This window comes from Diabrotica virgifera, chromosome 3 (assembly GCF_917563875.1).
Source record: "Diabrotica virgifera virgifera chromosome 3, PGI_DIABVI_V3a".
Taxonomy (NCBI): domain Eukaryota; kingdom Metazoa; phylum Arthropoda; class Insecta; order Coleoptera; family Chrysomelidae; genus Diabrotica; species Diabrotica virgifera.
Genome location: NC_065445.1, coordinates 138,641,176 through 138,666,161, shown reverse-complemented (window position 1 = coordinate 138,666,161; position 24,986 = coordinate 138,641,176). Strand labels below are relative to the sequence as shown.

The 24,986-nt window shown below is 34.8% G+C and overlaps 1 protein-coding gene across 1 annotated transcript in view; it reads right to left on the bottom strand.

Moving 5' to 3' along the window:
* LOC126881331 (cholesterol transporter ABCA5-like) overlaps positions 1 to 10,759 on the bottom strand; it is a 254,480-nt gene extending 243,721 nt beyond the window's left edge. The window contains exon 1 of the mRNA XM_050645551.1: positions 10,593 to 10,759. Within this exon, the coding sequence (XP_050501508.1) occupies positions 10,593 to 10,596 (4 nt within the window). The 5' untranslated portion in view covers positions 10,597 to 10,759. The remainder of the gene's footprint in view (positions 1 to 10,592) is intronic.
* Positions 10,760 to 24,986: the final 14,227 nt, after the last annotated feature.

Sequence of the window (24,986 nt, the reverse complement as noted above, 5' to 3'; positions counted from 1 at the left end):
GGCTGTTTTTGCGTTTTGTGTACCACCTCAAAAAATGAAATGTACCACCAGTGGTACATGTACCACAGATTGAGAACCGCTGGTGTAGATGTTAAATCAGCTGTATTTAATTGACTAATTATTTTTGTCATATACGTATACGTATATGTATACGTGCGGCAATAATGTTGGATTAGGAAATATTTGCTTGCCAAATATGTTCTACGTAATGAGAGTGGGTTTTCAGAGGCTAGAACCAGTGTAGCTTCATTTGGAGTGCTTCTCATCAACCCTAACACATTTTTCAAAGCTTTCAATTGGATTCTATCAAATTTACGTAAATCATTATGCCGTAACAATATAACAGCCGTAATCTATAATAGATGTAATATGGGGTCTAGGGATTGCAATTGCTGGATCCAGTAGGGCGGATCCGCAAACGGGTCAAATTCGAAATAAGTTACTTAATGTATTTATTAGCCTCTTTATTCAAAGCCGTGAGTCGGCAACTTGCCGTTCTATCGCGCTAGCAGTAGCTCAGTATGCTGGAAAGTTTCTACAGCCTAAAAGTTTGCATCCATAAAGCGTTGATAGACATTGATTCTGGTACAAAATTCTCTGCTGGCGAGTGGGCAATAAACAAAGAGTTGATCCCACTCTTTGACCGGTAAAACTGGCTGTAGAACTCTGTAGAAGCTCTTTGCAGAAGAGAGTACACTTAGACAAACTAAATAGTCAGGTCTCTAGCCTTAGTGCCGATCTATCGGAAGCACTACGCAACAGAATCGCGGAACGACACCTCTCTGAAGTTACAAGTACATTAATGTACTTACAAAATCCACAAAAGTATAACGATGACTAAACAATCCTGGTTATTACCCCATAACGAAAAATAATGCAATGCGACAAGAGATGAAAAATTTGTTGAGTCGTATAAAAAATAAACAAGTGATTGTGAAACCAGTGCAAGAGGACATAATGAAAGGAGATGGGCCAACTAAGCCGGAGCCCGTGAATTTTACTTTAGAACAAAAGCTTGAGATTGAATTGAAAGTAGAAAGAGAAAACTTTTATAACAAAAAAAAAACGGTTATCAAAAATATTATGAAAAGATTTTGGAAAAGGAAATGACCGATTGTGAGACCGAAGGTGTGAAAGGCGAAAATTTGTCCATGGTCTATGGCTATTTGATGACCTTAAAACCAACCAGCATAGAGGCCGAAAGGGCTTTCTCCGCAACCGGCTATATGTGCAGTTCTGTACGAAGTAGGTTAGACGATAAGACCATAGTTAAATATATGGTTTTGGTCTAACTTCCTTCCAAGTTTTTTTCGTCATTGTTTCAGAGTTAATAAGCTGCGAACTAATTTTAGTTTACCATGGTGCAAAATGTAATTAAGGTACTTACATTTATTATAATATTATTTCTGTTTCTCGATAGTACATTACCTACAGTCTATCTATAGTACCACAGTATGTTACCTATAGTAGCATAGTATGTTACCTACAGATTTTGTGCTGTGTAGAAGAAGTCAGCTAAAAGAGGTTACCAACTGTAAAGTGATAAAGGGCGAGTGAAGACCGACAAGTGATAGTGGACATGGACATATGTAAAGGATGGCGGAAAGGAAAGCAAGTAAGAAGTAAAGTGGTGGAAGTTAAAGGATAAGAAATTGGAAGAGTGTTTAAATGTAGAGTACTAGCTTGAGGAAAAAGATACGATTAATACGGTGGGAAGCCAATAGCAAAGTTGTGGTACAAGAGGGAGAGGAAGCGCTAGGAAGAACATCTGGTAAAGTGCCTCCTAGGGACAAAGAAACTTGGTGGTGAAATTATGAAGTGCAACAGAAGGTTAGAGAGAAGAAAGAGGGAAGTTTAAAAAAATCCGAGGGAATGAAATATTTTACAACATTGCTAAAGCAAGGGACAAGTCATCAAAGGACTTGACTCATGTACAACAGATAAGAGTGTGGATGGAATAATGTTAAGAACCGATGTTGAAATAAAGCAAAAATGGTATGAGTACTTTAAAAAGTTGCTAAATTAAGAACACCAGAGGACCAGAGATAAGAGAATACAGGATCCCAAATGAGAACGTAATATTGGAGATGGCAAGAGAGGAGGTTGTTGAGATGTTAAATAGGATGAATAATGGTAAGACCTAAGTAGGACCTAATGGAATACCTGTGGAGATTTGGAAGGCTCTAGGAGAGGAAGGTGCTGATATTTTGTGGCAAATGATAAGTAGAATATATAAGGAAAACAGGATGCCCAATAGTCCAATGCATGGAAAGAGAGTGTGATAGTATCATTATAATAAAGATAAGGGGACATTCAGGACTGTATGAACTACAGAGGGATAAAGTTAATGTCGCACAAAGTGAGAATTTGAGGGAGAACTGTAGTGCAAAGGTTAAGGGCAACGATATTGATAGGAGAAGAACAAGATGGATTCATGCCAGGAAAGATACCTTTCGAGATACCTTTCTGCCATTAGTGTCAATCCCATAATTGCTTCTCTGGTGCCTGTACCTTTTCTAAAACCATATTGAGTATTCGAGTCGTATAACGACTCAGGTATTCTTTACACTTATTGTGAATTCGGTTATAAATTACTCACATAAAAATCTTAGCGACATGACTCATTAGGGATACAGTTCGATGATCTTCACATTTCCTTGCTTTTTTTTAGGAAGAGCTACATATGTGGATGTTAGCCAGTCATGTTGTAGAGTGTCATGTTCATCATCATCATAGTCATTAACATCTTAGTAGATGTGTTGTGGTTCATAATTGGGCTTCAGCAGCTCGGACAGTTTGATTGATAATATTTTTCCACTGGTCGCGGTCATCAGTTACATGTATTGCCTCAGTATACTGTTTGTTGAGAAGCTTTTTAGTAATGTCCGCCCATCGCTGTGGAGATCTTCCGCGTTGGCGTTGAGTCTGAGGCCTTCCTTGGACCACCAACCGCTCCATTTTGTGATCACTCCGATGGATATGACCAAAGAACTTTAAAATTCTAGAGTAAACGGTACTGGAGAGACGCTGATCCGGTTTAATTTCATCCAGAACCGAGACATTTGTACGGCGAGCCGTCCATGGAATTCGAAGCAGGCGTCTCCATGTCCACATTTCAAAGGCGTCTATACGTCGTCTATCTGATTCTTTGACTGTCCATGTCTCGCATGCATAGTAAAATATGGAAAAGACCAGAGTTGAAACGAGTCTCTTTTTGTTTGTCATAGTAATGTGACGATCACGCCAGACCCCGTTTAGTTCACTCATTGCTGCTCTTGCTAGTTGAATGCGTCTTATAATTTCGGGTTCACAACTGCCTGTGTTGTTAACTAGAGCTCCAAGATATATCATAGATGAGACTACCTCGCATCCCGCAATAGTTTGGGTTTCAGGAAACTGTTGTTGGCGATCAATAACCATGATTTTGGTTTTGTTGTAGTTAACCATGAGTCCAAATTTAGCACTTTCTTCCTCGAGTTTTTTTAATAATTCAATAATTTCTTCTGGAGTAGAGGCTAGAAGTGTAGTGTCGTCTGCGAAACGCAAGTTAGATATCTTAACACCACCTAGGTTTACTCCTCCCTCCCAACCATCCAAGACTCTGCGCATTATGAACTCCGAATAGATGTTAAATAATAAGGGAGATAAAACGCATCCTTGGCGTACTCCCTTCTCCAAAGTGCATTTGTCAGACAGGTATCCGTCCATTCGAATATATGCCAGGTTATCTTGGTACAGTTTGCTAATAAGGTGAGTCAAGTGTTTAGGTACACCCATTGTCGTCAATATGTTCCATAGTTTGTCCCATCTAACATTATCAAAGGCCTTTGTATAATCGACGAAACATATAAATATCGGGATCTGGTATTCTCTGGCTTTTTCTATGATGTTTCTTACATTAAGGATTTGTTCTCTAGTACCTCTGCCCTTTACAAATCCAGCCTGCTCAGGTGCTATTTGCCAACTTATGAAGTTTTCTAGACGCCGTTGCAGTATGTAGAGGATCACCTTACTGGCGTGTGATATTAGAGCTAATAGCCTGTAGTTGTTACAATTATTTGTTGAACCTTTCTTATGAAGAGGTATGATTATGGTCTTTCTCCAATCCTCAGGCCAAACGCCTGTGTGCCATATGTCATTACACAATCGATGTAATATTTTCACTCCACATTCCGGAAGATGCTTCAAGACGTCTGCAGTAATGAGATCATATCCTGCTGCTTTGTTTAACTTAAGTCTTTTTAAAGCGAATTCCACCTCGGAAAAAAGTATGTCAGGTTCAGATTCAAAACTAGTGTGGTGTGTCTCTGTTGAAGGAAAATGGAAATTGGAGGTCTGGCAGTCAGGTACAAACGGGGTGTCCGCTGACATCTGGTCCGTATTGGCGTATAAAGACTTACAATACGCCCTCCAAACATCAATAACCTTGTCCAAATCCGTCTGTACATTACCTTCATCATCTTTGATAGACCAAGATTTCTGTTTGAATTTACGTGTGAGTAGTCTGACTTTATCAAAGAGTTCTTTGGTGTTATTTGTGTCGGCATGTAGTTGAATTTCTCTGCAGATTTTCTCTATATGCTTGTTTTTGTCTCGTCTACAAGCAGCCTGAATAGCTCTAGATAGCTGTCGGTACTGGGAATTCGTGAGAGGGTTCTCGATTCCAGCAATTTTAAGTTTTCTACGTTCTTCAACGAGAACGTCATGTTCATATATAATGTTAAAAAGGTAGGTTAATTTCCTGACAGCATTATCACTTAAAATGTTAAGCTATTGTCAGATCTTCGCCGGGTGCCTTGTTGTTAATTGCGTCTTTTATTGCCCGCATAACTTCTTCGGTTAGAATATTTAGTTTTTCATCTGTATCTATTTGTGGGGGCTCTTCTGTTCTCTGATCACCAAACAAACCTTTAAGATATTGTTCCCGTATTTCTTTCTGTTTTTCAGGGTCTAATTCCATTTGGTTTTTCTTGTTTGTTACAAGATAAATGTTTGGGTTTCCATATTCCAGCGACTTCTTTAGCCTTTTTGTGTAGTTCTCTATATTTATGCTTCCTTTGCAGATCTTTGCATTTTTCTTTCATCCAGTCTTCCTTAGCTACATTTATCTTTCTCTCAATTTCCCTGTTGAGTTCTTTGTATCTTGTTAGGTTTTTGTTTTTTACCATCCGTTTCCTCTCCATAATTTGTAATATTTCGTTTGTCATCCATGGTCTTCTTTGTTTATGGTTTTCTTTCTCTATATTTTGGTTTGCTGCCTCCAGAATAGTATTTTTTAATTTTTCCCGACATGTCTTCAATGTTTTCTTTTATTGTCTTCTATTTAGTGGGAGCTAATGACTTAGACTCTAAATGCGTGTCTACCATGTCTTCATACATATATTTTTGTCCTTGGTCAGCACTACTCCATGCTATTCTCTGACTGGGTTTAGCCTTGTGTACTCTTTTAAGTTTTATTCTGACTTTTTCTGCTCCTACCTTCGCATTCGAATCTCCCATAAATATGTTGATGTCATCTGATTTTATGTGTTATTTGATCTTTTCAATATCGGAGTAGAAAATCTCAAGATCTTCGTCTGTGCTGTCTGCTGTCGGTGCGTATACCTGCATTATATTGATGTCGAATGGTTGTCCATTTAATTTGATGATCATTACTCTGTCACTGACTGGTAGAAAACCCTTCGTGTGTTGTTTCATGGATGCTTTTACCAACACTCCTACACCTGATTGGGCATCATCATCTTTGTCTGCATGATAGAATCAGTTTCCATTTAGTGTCACCACACATACTTGTCCATAAATTATAAGCACTAAAAGAAATTCAGCAATTTCCTATTCAACTTTGCAAAAAGATATTATAGTATCACAACACTTGCCTGTACATTTAACGCACTGTCCATCAACATGTTAATTGAAATAAACATTTCTATTAATAATATGAAAAAAAGTCACTGTAACCTTTACTGTTCTGTACTGTAAAGGTAAGTACAGAAGAAAATATTTAACTGGGAGTCAGGAAACAAGGTAATAATAAAGAAATTTAATGAAAATTTTTTTTTATAAAAGGTAAGTACTTATAGAGAGAGAGACATACTTTATTGATACAATGTACCAAAATTCCATCGACCGGAGTCTTTCAGCCATAAGTACTTATATTTATTTAAAAACTTTAAATGGGCTACAAATATCACAGAACGTTTTCGCTCTCTAAAGGAAGGTAATAATGACTGAATAGGAAGAGGATCGAGAAAAGGTCAGCAAAAGTCCATCTCCAACAATTAAAATACTTTGGATTTGTTATGAGAGTAGACACAGAAAACATGGAATTACTTATCGAAGGAAAGGTAGAAGACTACGAGCAAGATCCCCAACAAGATCAATTGACCAAATTACAGGAATAACATGCAAAAGACAAATACCAAGCATGAGTTACGAGAAATAAGCAGACAGAGATGTTTGGAGACAGACAATACACTACTTCAAGATGACCAATACTCCCTCTTTGGAGGGAAGGGGGATTGTCATAACTGAAGAGATTCATCATGGATATACAAACAATGTTAAGCTTTGTTTCAAAAGCAAATTATAAGTAACTTTTCTATTAGATGGATAGAAAAATGGGATTTAACCCTTTCGGTATGGCACCTGTTTACTAGAATGTGACCGGCTGGACAGGTGTGGAAAGCGCTTTCCTATAAACTACATCAACACTCAAATATATGTACATAATAAAGTGATGAAATCTCATGTAACGCAATACCGTTGGCAAAGTAGAAGGCTGTAATATTATCACCAATAAAACTTGCTTTACCAAGTAATTTTAATCATAAATGAATCACTTACTGGTATTTACGATAATTCCCGGTACCTAAACAAGTCCTCTTTGTAACTGACTTAAGTTGTTTCCCATCTACCGGGCACCAAAGTTTTAGCAACTACAGTCATTTCTCACAGCGAAAAGGTTAAGTAAAAAAACAAAGATCCTACTATCCTTAATTAAGTATTTTCTATGGGAAATAAGCCACAATTTTACTAAAAAACGAATTTATTAATGAAGGCAGTAGGATGTGGTTACCCATACTGAAAGAGGAAGTCAATAGAAAGAAAATACCACGATTAGTAAGTCAATAACATATCGAGTTAGTACAAATTTTATATTTTAGTATTACTTATTGTATATCTATGTATTATTAATATTATTTATAATTCAAACATATTAAAGTCAGAATTTGGTATTAGTTTTTTGAAGGTAAATTAAATGTAAGACCAAATACTTACGATGTCGGGATAGTATCACGAGGTTTTTTCCTGGTTTTCCCTCATGATTTACTATGGAATCTCTAACGCGAGAATTCTACTGTCATCGTTGCATTTGGTTGTCTTTTTAAGGACAGATCACATGCTATGATTTTTTTTGCGACGGATATTTTTGAGTTGGGATTGATTTCATGTAATCGAATGAACTATCTTTTAGTAAAGTCGTCCCAGGAACGCAACTCATAAATATTGGCGATATCATTTTAAAGTCTTCTACTTTAAAATGTATAATATACGTCTGAATTGCCAATATAAATGAGTCAGATTAAATAAATTATTAGAAGAATTTTTTTACTTAGCAACAACATTTTTGTTTATTTTAATAGTATTTTGTATTTTGACAACGAAACCCGATTTGGGCTTCGAAACGTTAATAAATGCATTTTTTAGTAAAATTGTGGCTTATTTCCCATAGAAAATACTTAATTATAAAAATGTCACAAGGAAATAGCTTCAGAACAACATCCTACTATCCTACCACCAATTATATAAAATATGAGAAATATGGGCATAATGGCAGTATCTACTATTAATAACAGATTATCACAGTAACCGATTATCAACAAGAAAGTTATATTATTTTTCGGTAGGTTCTAAAACCAAGTTTACCTTTTGAGGTAAGTTATAGAATGAAATTTCATTTGGTGCCAAAAAATCAAAATGGTATTTTTGGTAAATTTATAATTATTTTTATTAATACATATTATATTTTTATTAACATTTTATTTATTTATATTTTTATGCTTTGTTTCATTTTGAGAATAAATTTTATTTTCCTGCGTTGTTACATCGTATTTATAATTTAGGAGTAATATACAGTAAAACATATGATAACGAATCTAATTTTAACTGAAATAGGTACTGTTTAATGCGAACAAAATTAAATTGTTAAATAGATAATTATATTTATGAAATATTGATAAATTATTAGTTTTCACTGTCTTTACACTACATATAAATAATTTAAACTCCAGAAAAATCTGGTCTGTCTTGGTGTTATCCAGGGGCGGTTTCTCCATTGGTTCACTTGTGCAGTGAACACCCAATCAAATTTCATTAAAATACATATTTTTAAAAATCTCATAAATATCATTAAAATATTTTTTCTTAAATCTCATAAATATCATAGTATCATTAAAATATAACTGTATTTATTAATCACATAATTTGTTTGCACAACACTGCTACGCTAGATGCACGTGGTAAGTGCAGAATTTAAATTGAACCCAGCCACTATACAGTAAGCCTATAGAAGAACGAGAGCTCTTAAATCCGCGAACCAGGGATTCTCCTATCTTAAATCATTGACCATTTGTGCACTGCACACAGAGACCGGGGCGAAGCGTTTCGATTCACAATTTGGCATTTTCTGTTGTGGGATTTTATTAAATACAATATTGGTAGGTAGTTTTTTTAGGATGGTGGAGCCTTATTCAGTGAAATTTATAAAAGAAAATGCAAATAGTTTTGAAAATCGACTTCTTATAAAAAGAATGGACTAACTTGGCTGGAGATAAACTTGGTACAAGAATGTGCAATAAGAAACAAAAAGTTTAAACATTGTTTTAAAGTTGAACAATATAGAAAAACTTAGTGATTATGTGGGTGTGATAAACTACATTCTTTATTTTGTTTTCCATGTTTAGAATTTTCAAAGAATAAAACTATAATTTCAATCTCGGTCTTTGGATGCCGTTAAAATAAACGGATTTTTAAACAGTTTTGACAAAGCCATTTCATTATTCGTAACTTCTGCCTCCACCTTCACCACCGAAGAAGCGCCATCATTCAGTAGGTATCATATTCTGCACAAAACAAAAAAAGTGTGTGACATCCTGACTAATCGGGTCAAAGATAGGTTTCATTTTACAGAACATCTTTTCACCTGCGGCGTGTATTCTCCGTTCGTATAATTACATTCTTTAACTGAACACCCTCCTTAAATTACCACGAGCCGCCACTGGTGTTATCATTGAGAAAGTGGTTTTGTTTCTTCTAAACACATTTGCTTTTTATGTGACTCATAAAAGATTTAACAAATTCAACATCAGTAATACATTAGTTCACAATAAAAATCTATCATAAATAATTCAAGGTAGGTAGGTATCACCAACGGCGGATCCAGCAACCTTGCAAGGAGGGGGCAATGAAATAAAAATTTTCTCGTCACTCGCGTACACAGGATTCTTTTTCGGTATGGGCTGTTACTTTATTTTTCTTCATGTACCATGTCCTTTCAGAACGTTGGTTACTATCATAGCTATCTTAATTTTATTCACTGCCACTCTAAATCAACCACGAAGTGCTTTTTCGTCCTGGACTGCGTTTGCCTTTTTTTTTCACTTGCATAATATTTTGTAGAAACCTATATTTGAAACTTCTTTATTACATGTCCAAAATACTCCACTTTTCTCTTCTTAATGCCTTTTATAATCTTAGTCGTCTTGCTGAGACGTTCTAGTATTGTAGAGTTTCGAATCTTCTTCACCCAAGATACTTTTAAAATTCTTCTATAGAACCACCTTTCGAAAGCCTCAAGGCGATTTAGACGAGTAGATCGATTTTATTCACAGTCCAAGACTCGACACCATACAGTAAGACCGAGAACACATACTTTGGAGAAGGAATTCTGTTTTATATTTCATTCCGTTATTCAGTTGTCAACAGGACACAAAACTCACTATTTATTTTCAATCGTAATTATTTCTTTCTTAAAAAAAGGCGACACCAGGCGAAGTCTCAAGGAGGGGGCAATTGACCCCATTGACCCCCCCCTTGGATCCGCGCCTGGGTATCACATAGGTATCTACCTAAATGTAGAACAAATAAATTCATTTTTACACATCTGTTATTAATTTAGTAACTAATTCATTATTAAAATAACTAAGTATTTACTATCATTTATTAATGTTGACCAAATTAAAGATATTGCTTCTTTTGAGTGTCCATTTTTATCATGAATGAATACCTACTTGTGGTTTAACTATCATGTACCTACAACTGTTGCGTGTAGTTTTAAAGGAAAAAATCGATAAAAAACTACTAAATTAATTATAAATAGAATACTAATTCTGGACAAAGACACTGTTTAATATCTACAACTTAAGAATTATTTACAAATAACTTAATAATTATGATAAAAAAATATATAAATAGAGGTGTAAATAGATGTTTTATTCTCTAATAATGCTTAATATTCAATTTCTAGCAAAATATGGAGTTTTTACCTTTTAAAATCGATAGTAGTTAAAATGATAAACTGATTTTGGACTTACCCATTCTGATATATCACAGCTCACAAATCTATATTAAATCACTTTATAATTCAATTAAGTAACCATTTCAACCACTAATGAAAACTGAATGTGAAAAATCTAATTTGTGTTTGTATTGTATCGACCATTGAAAAACTGTCAGAAAATAGGGGTTATGTCATGTTTACATTGATTTTTTGTATCTTCCGATTTGTGCAGTGGACTATGACAGTGGCCTCAGGTCCCTTGGTTAGTTAGACTTTTTCTATATTTTATTTTTACTGTGTTGTAGGCAACACATATTTCAGATTTGTTGTTCCTTTGTAATTTGTCATAAGCGCCCATACACACGGGCAGGGGGGGCCGTGGCCCCCCCCTAGCTTTTCGGGAAAGAAGAAAAATTAAAATTATATTACAAAACGTATTTTTATCAAAAAATTATTGGATAATTTTGAGAGATAAATTGGAAACAACATATTTGTTAATAAAAAATTCACATATTGGGTAATTAATAATTTAACAGAAAATAAATCTGTGTGTCTGTGACAGCGGTCTATATGGAATGTGCATAATACACATTTCGCACAGTCACGGTATGCTATTAACGAAAACATTGAAAGATATTAGAAACGCGATGTCTATTAAGCTAGAAAGACCATTTCATAAGGGAGCCATAAGACACACCCCATATTTTTTTGCTATTTTATTGCTAATTTATTACGCAAATTAAAAATTTATTGCTTCATCCCCTTCAGAGAAACAGGTGGCCATTCCAGCTTAATATTAAGCTAGAAAGGCCAACATTCATATATCCGGAACGAAAGTAGATAGAGAGTTGCTTCTGGCTGCCTATTTTATTGCTAATTAATTGCTAATTTATTACGCAAAACAAAAATTTATTGCTTCATCCCCGTCAGAGAAACAGGTGGCCATTCCAGCTTAATATTAAGCTAGAAAGGCCAACATTCATATATCCGGAACGAAAGTAGATAGAGAGTTGCTTATGGCTGCCTATTTTATTGCTAATTAATTGCTCATTTATTACGCAAAACAAAAATTTATTGCTTCATCCCCTTCAGAGAAACAGGTGGCCATTCCAGCTTAATATTAAGCTAGAAAGGCCAACACTCATATATCCGTAACGAAAGTAGATAGAGAGTTGCTTCCGGTGGCTTATTTTATTGCTAATTAATTGCTAATTTATTAGCAAAACAAAAATTTATTGCTTCATCCCCTTCAGAGAAACAGGTGGCCATTCCAGCTTAATATTAAGCTAGAAAGGCCAACATTCATATATCCGGAACGAAAGTAGATAGAGAGTTGCTTCCGGTGGCCTATTTTATTGCTAATTAATTGCTCATTTATTACGCAAAACAAAAATTTATTGCTTCATCCACTTCAGAGAAACAGGTGGCCATTCCAGCTTAATATTAAGCTAGAATAGCCAACATTCAAATTTCCGGAACGAAAGTAGATATTGGGTAGCTTCCGGCGGCATATTTTATTGCTAATTAATTGCTGAAAGATTGAGTTTACAAAAATTTACAAACTCACCCCCTTCAACCCCTACCGTTATCATAATTCCCTGGAATCCACAAAAAGTGAAAATAACCAGTTTAAAGAGCTAAAACGAAGTACGTATTTTTTGCTCATTAACTACTACATGCCTAAGCTAAAAATGAAGGTTTTGCTTCCTCCCCTAACGAGCCACAATGGCTACAGCGGTTTAATACTTAAGGCTGCAATACTCAACACTCCTATTTCAGGAAAGAAAGCAGATAGAGGGTCGCTTCTGGCGGAATATTTAATTTTTAATTAATTGCTGAAAGATGGGTTATACCAAGTATTTACAAACTCACCCCCTCCAACCCCTACCGTTATCATCGTTCCACGGATTTCACAAAGCGTGAAAATAATCAGTTTAAAAACTTAAAACCAAATGGGTATTTTTTTTCTAATTAACGGCTGCAGGTCTACGCCAAAAACTAATTTTTTGCTTCATCCCCTAACGAGAAACAATGGCTACTGCGGTTTAATTCTTAAGCTACAATACCCAACACTCCTATTTCAGGAACGAAAGCAGATAGAGGGTTGTTTCCAGCGGCATATTTTATTGCTATTTAATTTCTGAAAGATAAGGTATACAACAATTTGCAAACTCACCCCCTCCAACCCCCACCGTTGTCATCATTCCCCGGATTTCACAGAAAGTCAAAATTACTAGTTTAAAAACCTATGACCAAGTGGGTATTTTTTTCCTAAGCAACTGCTGCAGGTCTACGCCAAAAACGATTGTATTGCTTCATCCCCTAACGAGCAATAATGACTACTGCGGTTGAATACTTAAACTGCAACACTCAATTCTCCTTTTTCAGTAACGAAAGCAGATAGAGCGTCGCAAATAACAAATTTATAGCTTCAACCCCTTCAAAGAAACAGGTGGCTATTCCAGCTTAATATTAAGCTAGAATAGCCAATATTCACATTTCCGGAACAAAAGTAGATAGAGGGAAGCGGGTATTTCTTGCTTATTAATTGCTACAATTTTAAGCCAAAAATGAATGTTTTTCTTCATCCCCTAACGAGCCACAATGGCTACTACGGTTTAATACTTGAGGTTACAATACCCAACAGTCCTATTTCAGGAAAGAAAGCAGATAGAGGGTCGCTTCTGGTGGCATATTTTATTTTTAATTAATTGCTGAAAGGAGGAGTATACCAGAATTTGTAAACTCACCCCCTCCAATCCCTACCATTATCATCGTTTCCCGGATTTCACAAAGAGTGAAAATAACCAGTTTAAAGACTTAAAACCAAGTGGGTATTTTTTCTAATTAATTAACTTCTACGCAGGTCTACGTCAAAAACGAATTTTTTGCTTCATCCCCTAACGAGCAACAATGGCTCCTGCGGTTTAATACTTAAGCTACAATACCCAACACTCCTATTTCAGAAACGAAAGCAGATAGAGGGTCGCTTCCAGCGGCATATTTTATTGCTAGTTAATTGCTGAAATTTGTTGTATATAACAATTGACAAGCTCACCCCCCAACCCCGATCGTTATCATTCCGCGGATTTCACAGAAAGTGAAAATTACCAGTTAAAAACCTAAGACCAAGTGGGTATTTTTTTTTCTAAGTAACTGCTGCCGGTCTACCCCAAAAACGATTTTTTTGCTTCATCCCTGAAGGCCATCGCTGAAGGGCAACAATGGCTACTGCGGTTGAATACTTAAGCTACAACACTCAACCCTAGTATTTTAGGGGCGAAAGCAGATAGCTGGTGGCTTCTGGCGGCCTATTTTATTACTATATTATGCAAAATAAAAATTTATTGCTTCAACCCCTTCAGAGAAACAGGTGACTATTTCAGCTTAATATTAAGCTAGAATAGCCAACATGCATATATCCGGAACTAAAGTAGATAGAGAGTTGCTTCCGGTGGCCTTTTTTGTTGCTAATGAATTGCTAATTTATTACGAAAAATAAAAATGTATTGCTTCAACCCCTTCAGAGAAACAGGTGGCTATTCCAGCTTAATATTAAACTAGAAGAGCCAACATTCAGATTTCCGGAACAAAAGTAGATAGAGGGTAAGTATGCAACGTCCTTAAAAAAACGAATTTACTAAGAGAGTTGACCATAATTTTTGTACTTATGCGTGCTAATAATAAGCTGCGAAAGAATTTAAGCATAGGTTTCAAAAAATTAAAGCAAGTGTTGTTTATTTAATTTTAATTTATTTTATCTTTAATGTACATTAGTAATCTGGGCGCTATTTTTTTGTTTCTTTAACGAAAAATTATTTTTCTAGTAAATTATCGAAGCCCATCCAAGATGTGTTTCCTCTTCGATAGGTATAGGTTATGTAGTGACCACCTCGATTTTCATTAAAATCAGACAAACTGGTTCCTCATACACCAGTGTATCCGATAGCACCCATTAATACTAGCTGATGATCGTCGTCGTGGGGTATGTTTAAATTTTTATGGAGTGTCTTTAATGGTATGGTTTTAATTTCTTCATGTTCATTATAGACTTGAAAAACCACAACATCACCTGCAATGAATGTAAATTAATTAACTTTTGGTTTTTATAAAATACCTGTAGAGAATTTGGAATGAAATTGAGTACAAAAAAGACAAAAAGGGTGGTCATTAGCAAGCACCTAAACAGAAGTGTGAAGGTCAATGTCGACGAAACAGATCTGGAAGGAGTGAAGGAGTAACAAGAATAACGTACCTTGGAAGCAACCTTGATGAAACTTTGTACCACTCACTGGAAGTAAGAACACATCTGGAAAAGGAACGTACAGTGTTTTACAAAATGCAAAAAGTTCTATGCAACCTCCAGCTGGATATCTCATTGAGAACTAGAATACATAAGTGGTATGTTTTCTCCATCTTCCTCTATGGGGTTGAAGCCTGGACAATGACAGAAGTAACACAAAAAAAATCCAAGCATTCGAACTCTGGTGCTACCGTAAAATGCTCAGAATGTCCTACATGAGCCATACGACAAACGCGGAAGTCTTTCGGAGGATGAACAAGGAAACAGAGCTTATTATTATATAATAAAAAAACGGAAAATACAATTTTTTTTTCATCGTAAGAAATCAAAATATGAATTGCTCCAACTTAACGAACATAATCGAAAGCAAAATTAATAGCAAAAGGGGACCAGGAAGAAGACGCAACTCTTGGCTTAAAAACCTACGTCAATGGACGAATATGAACAGGATGGCTGCAAATAAGATAAAATGAGAAAATGTAATGGTCAACGTCCTTAAGGATAAGGCACCGTAAGAAGAAGATAAAATATATGAGTAATTCCACATAAATTCTCTAGATTTCTGTCACAGATTGTGGATTTTTTGAAATTTAGGGGCATGCTTCTGAAACCACTTTTTGTTCGTTCTCTAGGACCTGAAAGTCAAGCTTTTTTGGGAATTGAAATTGAAACTTATGTCGCAATCTGTCCGAATTATCTTTCCTTTCCTTGTTTGCATTCATTAAATGCTATTTTGTAAATTGTTTGGTACAATATATCAACACTCTCGATGTAAACTTGCACGCTCAAGAAGATGGCCTTAATATAATTTGTCTAAAGTCCAAAGTAACGTTCCTATTACCTATTTAAAAAAAAACAAGTGAATTTTAGCATGTTTTTAAAGCGAAGGAACATTCCTACTAGCTCTTTTTGAACAAGTGTATTTTAGAATTTTTTGCGTTTTTCTGTACTCCGACTATAATTTCAACACAAAAAAGATACAAGAAACATTTCCATATGGCATAAGCAGAATTTACCTAAAACCGTAAGGAACTATCCTATAAGCTATTTTTTTAATGAGAGATTAGAGTATTTTAGCATGTTTTTTTTTCATTTTTATGCATTTATTTGTAGGTACTCTGGCCATAATTACAACGATAAAAAGTAATAGGTAGGTAATATTTTCGATGTAAAATTTTATACTGAAAAACACGATACTAACAGAATTTAGCTAAAGCCTGAAGGGACTTTCCTATAACCAATTTTGGAAGGAGAGATTAGTGTATCTTAAGATGTTTTTTAAGCTTAATTACTTTTTCTACAATCCGTTTTGATGCGCCATTTTGGTGGTGATTTAGTTTGAGATTTTTATCTGAATACAATATTAAGAATAGTTAGGGTATTCTCTTAAATTACTTTTAAGTATAAAAGTATTATTTTTAATCAATTCATCACGAGAACGGCACATGAAGATGGATTATAGAAAAAATCCACTAACATCTACTTTAAAAATAGCTTATATGAATGTTCCTACGAGCATTGTATTAATTATTCTATTAGTGTCATCTTCTTTATCCTGCAATATTAAATCCAAAATGTTACCTGATACTTTTTTTAGGGTTGATATTATGGACAGAGTGCAAATAAATACATAATAATGAAAAATGATGCTAAACTACACTTGTCCCTAATCTATCCTTCCAAAATTGGTTATAGGAAAGTTCCTTCAGGCTTTAGCTAAATTCTGTTAATATCACGTTTTTCAGTGTAAAATTTTACATCGAAAATGTTACCGACCTGTTACTTTTTTATCGTTGTAATTATGGCCAGATTACAAATAAATGCATAAAAATGAAAAAAAAAACATGCTAAAATACTCTAATCTCTCATTAAAAAATAGCTTGTAGGATAGTTCCTTACGGTTTTAGGCAAATTCTGTTTATGTCATATGGAAATGTTTCTTGTATATTTTTTTGTGTTGAAATTATAGTCGGAGTACAGAAAAACGCAAAAAATTCTAAAATACGCTTGTTCAAAAATATAGCTAGTAGGAATGTTCCTTCGCTTTAAAAACATGCTAAAATACACTTGTCTCTTTTTCCAAAAATAGGTAATAGGAACGTTACTTTGGACTTTAGACAAATTCTGTTAAGGCCATCTTCTTTAACGTGCAAGTTTACATCGACAGTGTTGATATATTGTACCAAACAATTTACAAAATAGCATTTAATGAATGCAAACAACGATAGGAAAGATAATTCGGACATATGACATAAGTTTCGATTTCAATTCCCAAAACAGCTTGACTTTCAGGTCCTAAAGAACGAAAAAAGAGTGGTTTCAGAAGCATGCCCCTAAATTTCAAAAAATCCACAATCTGTGACAGAAATCTAGAGAATTTATGTGGAATTACTCATATATTTTATCTTCTCCTTACGGTGCCTTATCCTTAAGGAGGTTGACTATTACATTTTCCCATTTAATCTTATTTGCAGCCATCCTGAATAGTTCTATGGAGGTCATATTCGTCCATTGTCGTAGGTTTTTAAGCCAAGAGTTGAGTCTTCTTCCTGGTCCCCTTTTGCTATTGATTATTTTCGTTAAGTTGGAACAGTTCATACTTTTGATTTCTTACGATAAAAAAAATTGTATTTTCCGTTTTTTTATTATAAGCATAAGCTCTGTTTCCTTGTTTACCCTCCGAAAGACTTCCGCATTTGTCGTATGGCTCATGTAGGACATTCTGGGCATTTTACGGTAGCACCAGAGTTCGAATGCTTGGATTTTTTTTGTGTTACTTCTGTCATTGCTCAGGCTTCAACCTCATAGAGGAAGATGTAGAAAACATAGCACTTATGTATTCTAGTTCTCAATGAGATATCCAGCTGGAGGTTGCATAGAACTTTTTGCATTTTGTAAAACACTGTACCTTCCTTTTCCAGATGTGTTCTTACTTCCAGTGAGTGGTACAAACTTTCATCAAGGTTGCTTTCAAGATACGTTATTCTTGTTACTCCTCACTCCTTCCAGATCTTTGTTTTGTCACAGTCTGAAGGTCAATGTTTTGTCGACATTGACCTTCACACTGCTGTTTAGGTTCTTGCTAATGACCACCCTTTTTGTCTTTTTTTGTACTGAATTTCATTCCAAATTCTCTACAGGTATTTTCTAAAAAACAAAAGTTAATTAATTTACATTCATTGCAGGGGATGTTGTGGTTTTTCAAGTCTATAATGAACATGAAGAAATTAAAACCATACCATTAAAGACACTCCATAAAAATTTAAACATACCCCACAACGACGATCATCAATAATGGGTGCTATCGGATACACTGGTGTAGGGGGAACCAGTTTGTCTGATTTTAATGAAAATCGAGGTGGTCACTATATAACCTATACCTATCGAAGAGGAAACACATCTTGGATGGGCTTCGATGATTTACTAGAAAAATCATTTTTCGTTAAAGAAACAAAAAAAAAATAGCGCTCAGATTATTAATGTACATTAAAGATAAAATAAATTAAAATTAAATAAACAACACTAGCTTTAATTTTTTGGTACCTATGCTTAAATTCTTTCGCAGCTTATTATTAGCACGCATAAATGCAAAAGTTATGGTCAACTCTCTTAGTATATTCGTTTTTTAAGGACGTTGCATACTTTATTTTAAATGTACAGATTTTAGAGAATCTGCCAATATTACCATTTAGTTATTAAAAAACGCTATACAAAATCTAAGCATTGGGTCACGTGCTACAGATATGTGATAATGGATATCGACAATTTATCATGGACTCTAAAGTATAAAAAACTCTACAAATCAATATTGAACTGTACAGATATTCTTAATTAGCATTTAAGAAAATTATAAATGAAATATGAGTGTTGGGTACTGTGGGTTTATTATAAAACTGCAGTAGCCATTCTTGCTCGTAAGGGGATGAAGCAAAAAATTCATTTTTGGCGTAGACCTGCAGCAATTAATTAGCAAAAAATGCACACTTGATTTAAATCTCTAAACTGGGTATTTTCACATTTTGTGAAATTAAGGGGATGAAAATAACATTAGGGGTTGGAGAGGGAGTGTCTGTAAATGCTTCTATACCCCACCTTTCAGTAATTAATTGGCAATAAAATATAGCGCCGCTAGCGACTGTTTATCTAATTTCGTTCCTGAAATATTAGTGTTGGGTATTGTAGCATCAGTATTAAACCGCAGTAGCCATTGTTGGTCGTTACGGGGATGAAGCAAACAATTCCTTTTTCGCGTAGACCTGTAACAATTAATAAGCAAAAAATACCTACTTGGTTTTAGGTCTTTAAACTGGTTATTTTCACTTTTTGTGGATTCCGAGGAATGATGATAACGGTAGGGATTGAAGGGGGTGAGTTTGTAAATTCTTGTATACCCAATCTTTCAGCAATTAATTAGCAATAAAATATGCTGCCGGAAGCTACCCTCTATCTACTTTTGTTCCAGAAATATGAATGTTGGCTCTCCTAGCTTAATATTAAGCTAGAATAGCCACCTGTTTCTCTGAAGGGGTTGAAGCTATAAATTTGTAATTTGCGTAATAAATAAGCAATTAATTAGCAATAAAATAGGCCGCCGGAAGCGACGCTCTATCTGCTTTCGTTACTGAAACAGGAGAATTGAGTGTTGTAGTTTAAGTATTCAACCGCAGTAGCCATTGTTGCTCGTTAGGGGATGAAGCAATACAATTGTTTTTGCCGTAGACCTGCAGCAGTTGCTTAGGAAAAAAATACCCACGTGGTCATAGGTTTTTAAACTAGTAATTTTGACTTTCTGTGAAATCCGGGGAATGATGGTAACGGTGGGGGTTGGAAGGGGTGAGCTTTTAAATTGTTGTATACCACATCTTTCAGAAATTAATTAGCAATAAAATATGCCGCTGGAAGCGACTCTCTATCTACTTTCGTTACTGAAATAGGAGAATTGAGTGTTGTAGCTTAAGTATTCAACCGCAGTATCCATTTTTGCTGGTTAGGGGATGAAGCGATAAAATCGATTTTGGCGTAGACCTGCAGCAGTTGCTTAGGAAAAAAATACCCACTTGGTCTTAGGTTTTTAAACGGGTAATTTTCACTTTCTGTGAAATCCGTTGAGCGATGATAATGGTAGGGGATGGAGGGGGTGAGTTTGTAAATTCTGGTATACCCAAACTTTCAGCAATTAATTAGAATAAAATATACCGCGGAAAGCTACTCTCTATCTACTTTCGTTCCAGAAATATGAATGTTGGCTCTTCTAGCTTAATATTAAGCTAGAATAGCCACCTGTTTCTCTGAAGGGGTTGAAGCTATAAATTTGTAATTTGCGTAATAAATAAACAATTAATTAGTAATAAAATAGGCCGCCCGAAGCGATGCTCTATCTGTTTTCGTTACTGAAACAGGAGAATTGAGTGTTGTAGTTTAAATATTCAACCGCAGTAGCCATTGTTGCTCGTTAGGGGATGAAGCAATAAAATCGTTTTTGGTGTAGACCTGCAGCAGTTGCTTAGGAAAAATGCCCACTTGGTCATAGGTTTTTGAACTAGTAATTTTGACTTTCTGTGAAATCCGGGGAATGACAACAACGGTGGGGGTTGGAGGGGGTGTGTTTGCAAATTGTTGTATACCATATCTTTCAGAAATTAATTAGAAATAAAATATGCCGCTGGAAACGACCCTCTATCTGTTTTCGTTCCTGAAATAGGAGTGTTGGGTATTGTAGCATAAGGATTAAATCGCAGTAGCCATTGTTTCTCGTTAGGGGATGAAGCAAAAAAATGGTTTTTGGCGTAGACCTGCAGCTGTTAATTAGAAAAAAATATCCACTTGGTTTTAAGTTTTTAAACTGATTATTTTCACTCTTTGTGAAATCCGTGGAACGATGATAACGGTAGGGGTTGGAGGGGGTGAGTTTGTAAATTCTGGTATACCCCATCTTTCAGAAATTAATTAAAAATTAAATATTCCGCCAGAAGCGACCGTCTATCTGCTTTCTTTCCTGAAATAGGAGTGTTGAGTATTGTAGCCTTAAGTATTAAACCGCAGTAGCCATTGTGGCTCGTTAGGGGAGGAAGCAAAACATTCATTTTTGGCTTAGATCTGTAGCAATGAATAAGCAAAAAATACGTACTTGGTTTTAGCTCTTTAAACTGGTCATTTTCACTTTTTGTGGATTCCGGGGAATGATGATATCGGTAGGGGTTGAAAGGGGTGAGTTTGTAAATTCTTGTAAACTCAATCTTTCAGCAATTAATTAGCAATAAAATAGGCCACCGGAAGCCACTCTCTATCTACTTTCGTTCCGGATATATGAATGTTGGCCTTTCTAGCTTAATATTAAGCTGGAATGGCCACCTGTTTCTCTGAAGGGGATGAAGCAATAAATTTTTGTTTTGCGTAATAAATTAGCAATTAATTAGCAATAAAATAGGCCACCGGAAGCAACTCTCTATCTACTTTCGTTCCGGATATATGAATGTTGGCCTTTCTAGCTTAATATTAAGCTGGAATGGCCACCTGTTTCTCTGAAGGGGATGAAGCAATAAATTTTTAATTTGCGTAATAAATTAGCAATAAAATAGCAAAAAAATATGGGGTGTGTCTCATGGCTCCCTTATGAAATGGTCTTTCTAGCTTAATAGACATAGAAACGCGGGAACATAATATATCTATACTGTAATCGACACCCAAAATTACAAATTAAATGAATCATTTATAATACTGCAAAGCAAATCATATCAGCAAGAAATCTGATCTCTGGCCGATAATCACTAATAGTCCAAGTAATGAAGCTTAAAATAGGACAAAACCTCGCAATTTTTACAGAATGGATCGATTTGCTTGAAAATTTTTGAGAATAAGTGGTGGATAGTCCAAGGATCAAAATCTATATCATGCCGAAAGGCGCTTTTACCATGGGGGTGGTTGCCACGGCATCTCGGACTCGGGGGTGAAAATTTTTTATTATATTTTAATTGCAACAGTTGGTGAAAACGTTCATTCTAAACAAAAAACGTTCTATACATTTTTTTGCCAAAATTGATAATTTTCGATTTATTCGCTACCAAAAGTGTTAGTTTTATATCGAAAAAATCAATGTTTTTAATAAGTTTTCTGCTAATAACTCCAAAAGTTTTCGTTTATCAAAACAATTTTACTTAACAAAAATGTACGTTTTGAAAAAATAAACAAAACCATTTCTTTTAATTTTCTTTAAGACCAATAGTAATCGAGCTATGTTGGCTCTTCTTTGTCAAATGCTAAATATTGTAGATTCGAAGTCAAACGACGGAAAAACAATGCATTTTTTGAGGACAATTTGTTGAAACTAATTTAAAGTACTTAAAAATATCTATCTCCAGAAATTAAAAAGGAGTCTCTAGCTCAAAAATTAAGTGACTTATACTGAAAAGAATGTCTGTCGCAATTTTTTTCGGCGGAAAAGTGATCGCAAGCAGGGGGTTGATCTTTTAAAAGCCTACAAAATCATTTTTACAAAACTTTCTAAGATAAAAAATAAAAAAGTTACGGTTAAAAAATAATAGGTATATCTTTTTGAACAAAAAAGGAGAAATCCAGTTGAAAGCATAATAATGTAAGTTAGCGGTATTTTTAGTCATTGGGCTTATTACTTCTTATTTATTTATGCATTAATGATAGATTCTAGAAGTTTGACTGGCTTAGAATGATTAGTTTTAAAAAAACTGGAGTTAAAAGCGAATAAGGAATTTTTGTATTTTGGTAAAAAATGCAATTTTCTTCAGAATAGAAAGATTAGCATCAGAGATACGAAAAAATATTTCGATATAAAATTGCAGGTTATTTAGGTAATTCCCAAGAACTTGGTTTGAGAAAAATTTTTCTACGGCAAAAATTGGGTGAATCGTAAATGAGTATATCGAAAAACATTGATTTTTTTTTTATACAAAACTAACACTTTCGATAGCGAATAAATCGAAAACTATTAATTTAATCAAAAAAATGTATAGAACATTTTTTGCTTAGAATGAACGATTTTATCAACTTTTGAGGTCAAAATATAATAAAAAATTTCCACTCCCGAGATAGGGTGGCCATTACCCCCATGGTAAAAGCGCCTTTTGAAATCATAAAGATTTTGATCCTTGGACTATCCACTACTTATTCTCAAATTTTTAAGCAAATCGATCCATTCTGTAAAAATTGCGAGGTGAAAAGCTTCGGTTCCTGGCCTATAATGAGCCATTTTTTTAAATTGATTGAACATAGTCAAATTTTAGTTTGCAAAAGTATTTTTTTAGTAAGTAGATTATTTTAAAGTGTACATTATGATGAACAGAACAATTTTATTTAAATGAAAACAGGTGATCTTTCATGACGAATGAGTGTTATATACAGGGTGTCCCAAAAGTATCGGAAAGGTCGAATAATTCGCGAAATGAACATCGGATCGGAAAACTGAAAAATATGTGTTAAATATTTCTCAAAAATCTATGCGATGACACTAAACATGTCCACCACTTCAAACCCTGGGTGTGAAGCTTTAAAATCTTAAATGGAACCCCTAATTTTTGTTGCAGATTTGGACTTTCCTTCTAAAAATAACCAAATCTTATTCGAGCCATTTTGCGAATTGTGGATAGAGAGCGCTATGATCGGAAAAAACGATATATCGTGATGCAATAGCAAAAATTATAGAAACGGTCTAATATCTCGAGAAATATATGTACTTCCAAATGAAAAACTAAAAAACACGTGTTTAATATTTTTCAAAAATCTATAGAATGACACCAAACAGGATTTTTCATTCCACACTCAGGAGGTAGGGGTGAGAATTAACTTTAAAATCTTAAATAGGAACCCCCGTTTTTTATTGCAGATAGAGTTTCATCCTCAAAAAATAAGTAACATTTATTCCAAACTTTTTTTAGAATTGTTGAGGATGCCGCTATAATCGGAAAATTCGATTTATTTGCGCCATCTATCAACGATTCTAAAAATGTTTGGAATATATGTGACTTACTTTTCATAAGGATTCTAAATCTGCAAAAATAAAGGGGGCTCCTTTTTAAGATTTTAAAGTAAAAACTTGGTTCGACAAATACTCATGGTTAGTCTCAAGCGCGGCTCCTCCTTAGGGTCAATTGGTCAATGACCCCCCTAAAATAATCTCATAAAAATACCAATTTTATTAAAAATATCTTTTATCTAAAACTTCACTCTGAAATATAAAATTCTCTCTCAGCAGTCTGCATTGGCAAAACAAATATAATAGATATAATAACGTCGCGCCTCGCGCTATACACAAGCCCGTGGCTGGGCCGTATTTTAAATTGTCTATATACAGTTCTTATGGCTTATGGACAAATGCATGTAAAATAGAAAAGAGACGGCAGATAGCAATTTCGTGGGCGAGAGTGGGAGTGACCTTTCCGTCGTATACCTCTAGTAGAGTCGACGGCCTCACGTTTAGTTAGTTACCGTCTGCTGACCGCACTTCACGGCAGGTCTATATCGATCGCGGCGTATTTGCGTAATTTATTTTGTTTTGTTGGATTTTTTTGTGATTGTAACAAAAACAAGATGAGTGTTGTTGACGAAATAATTGCCTTAAAATCTGCTGGAACACTAAATTATGAACGGCGGCTTGAGAAAAAAGAAAGTGGTCGACCAAAACCAAACATGAATTTAAAACAAACAACAAAGGATAGGGGTAAGGACATTCAAAGATATTTTAAAGAATCAATGTACAATTTGTGTGATTGGATTTGTGGCTGCAGTGTGAGAAATGCATTTTTTTGCTATCCGTGTTTACTGTTTTCGAATGACGCTGTATGGGCGAAAAATGGAGTAACTGACATTAAGCATTTAAAAGTGAAAATTACAAAACATGCCTCTTCAACTACTCATATAAATTCATCAATGAGTTACGCAAGTTTAGGACGTGTTAACATAAGACAGCAACTTGATAGTGTATATCGTAAATCTGTGCATGACTTTAATGAATTGGTATCTAAAAATAGGTATATTTTAAACAAACTAATCGACTGTGTAAAATTTTGTGGAGTTTTCGAAATTGCATTGCGCGGTCATGACGAAAGTGACAGCTCCAATAATCGTGGAATTTTTCTGGGCCTTATCGATTTTGTT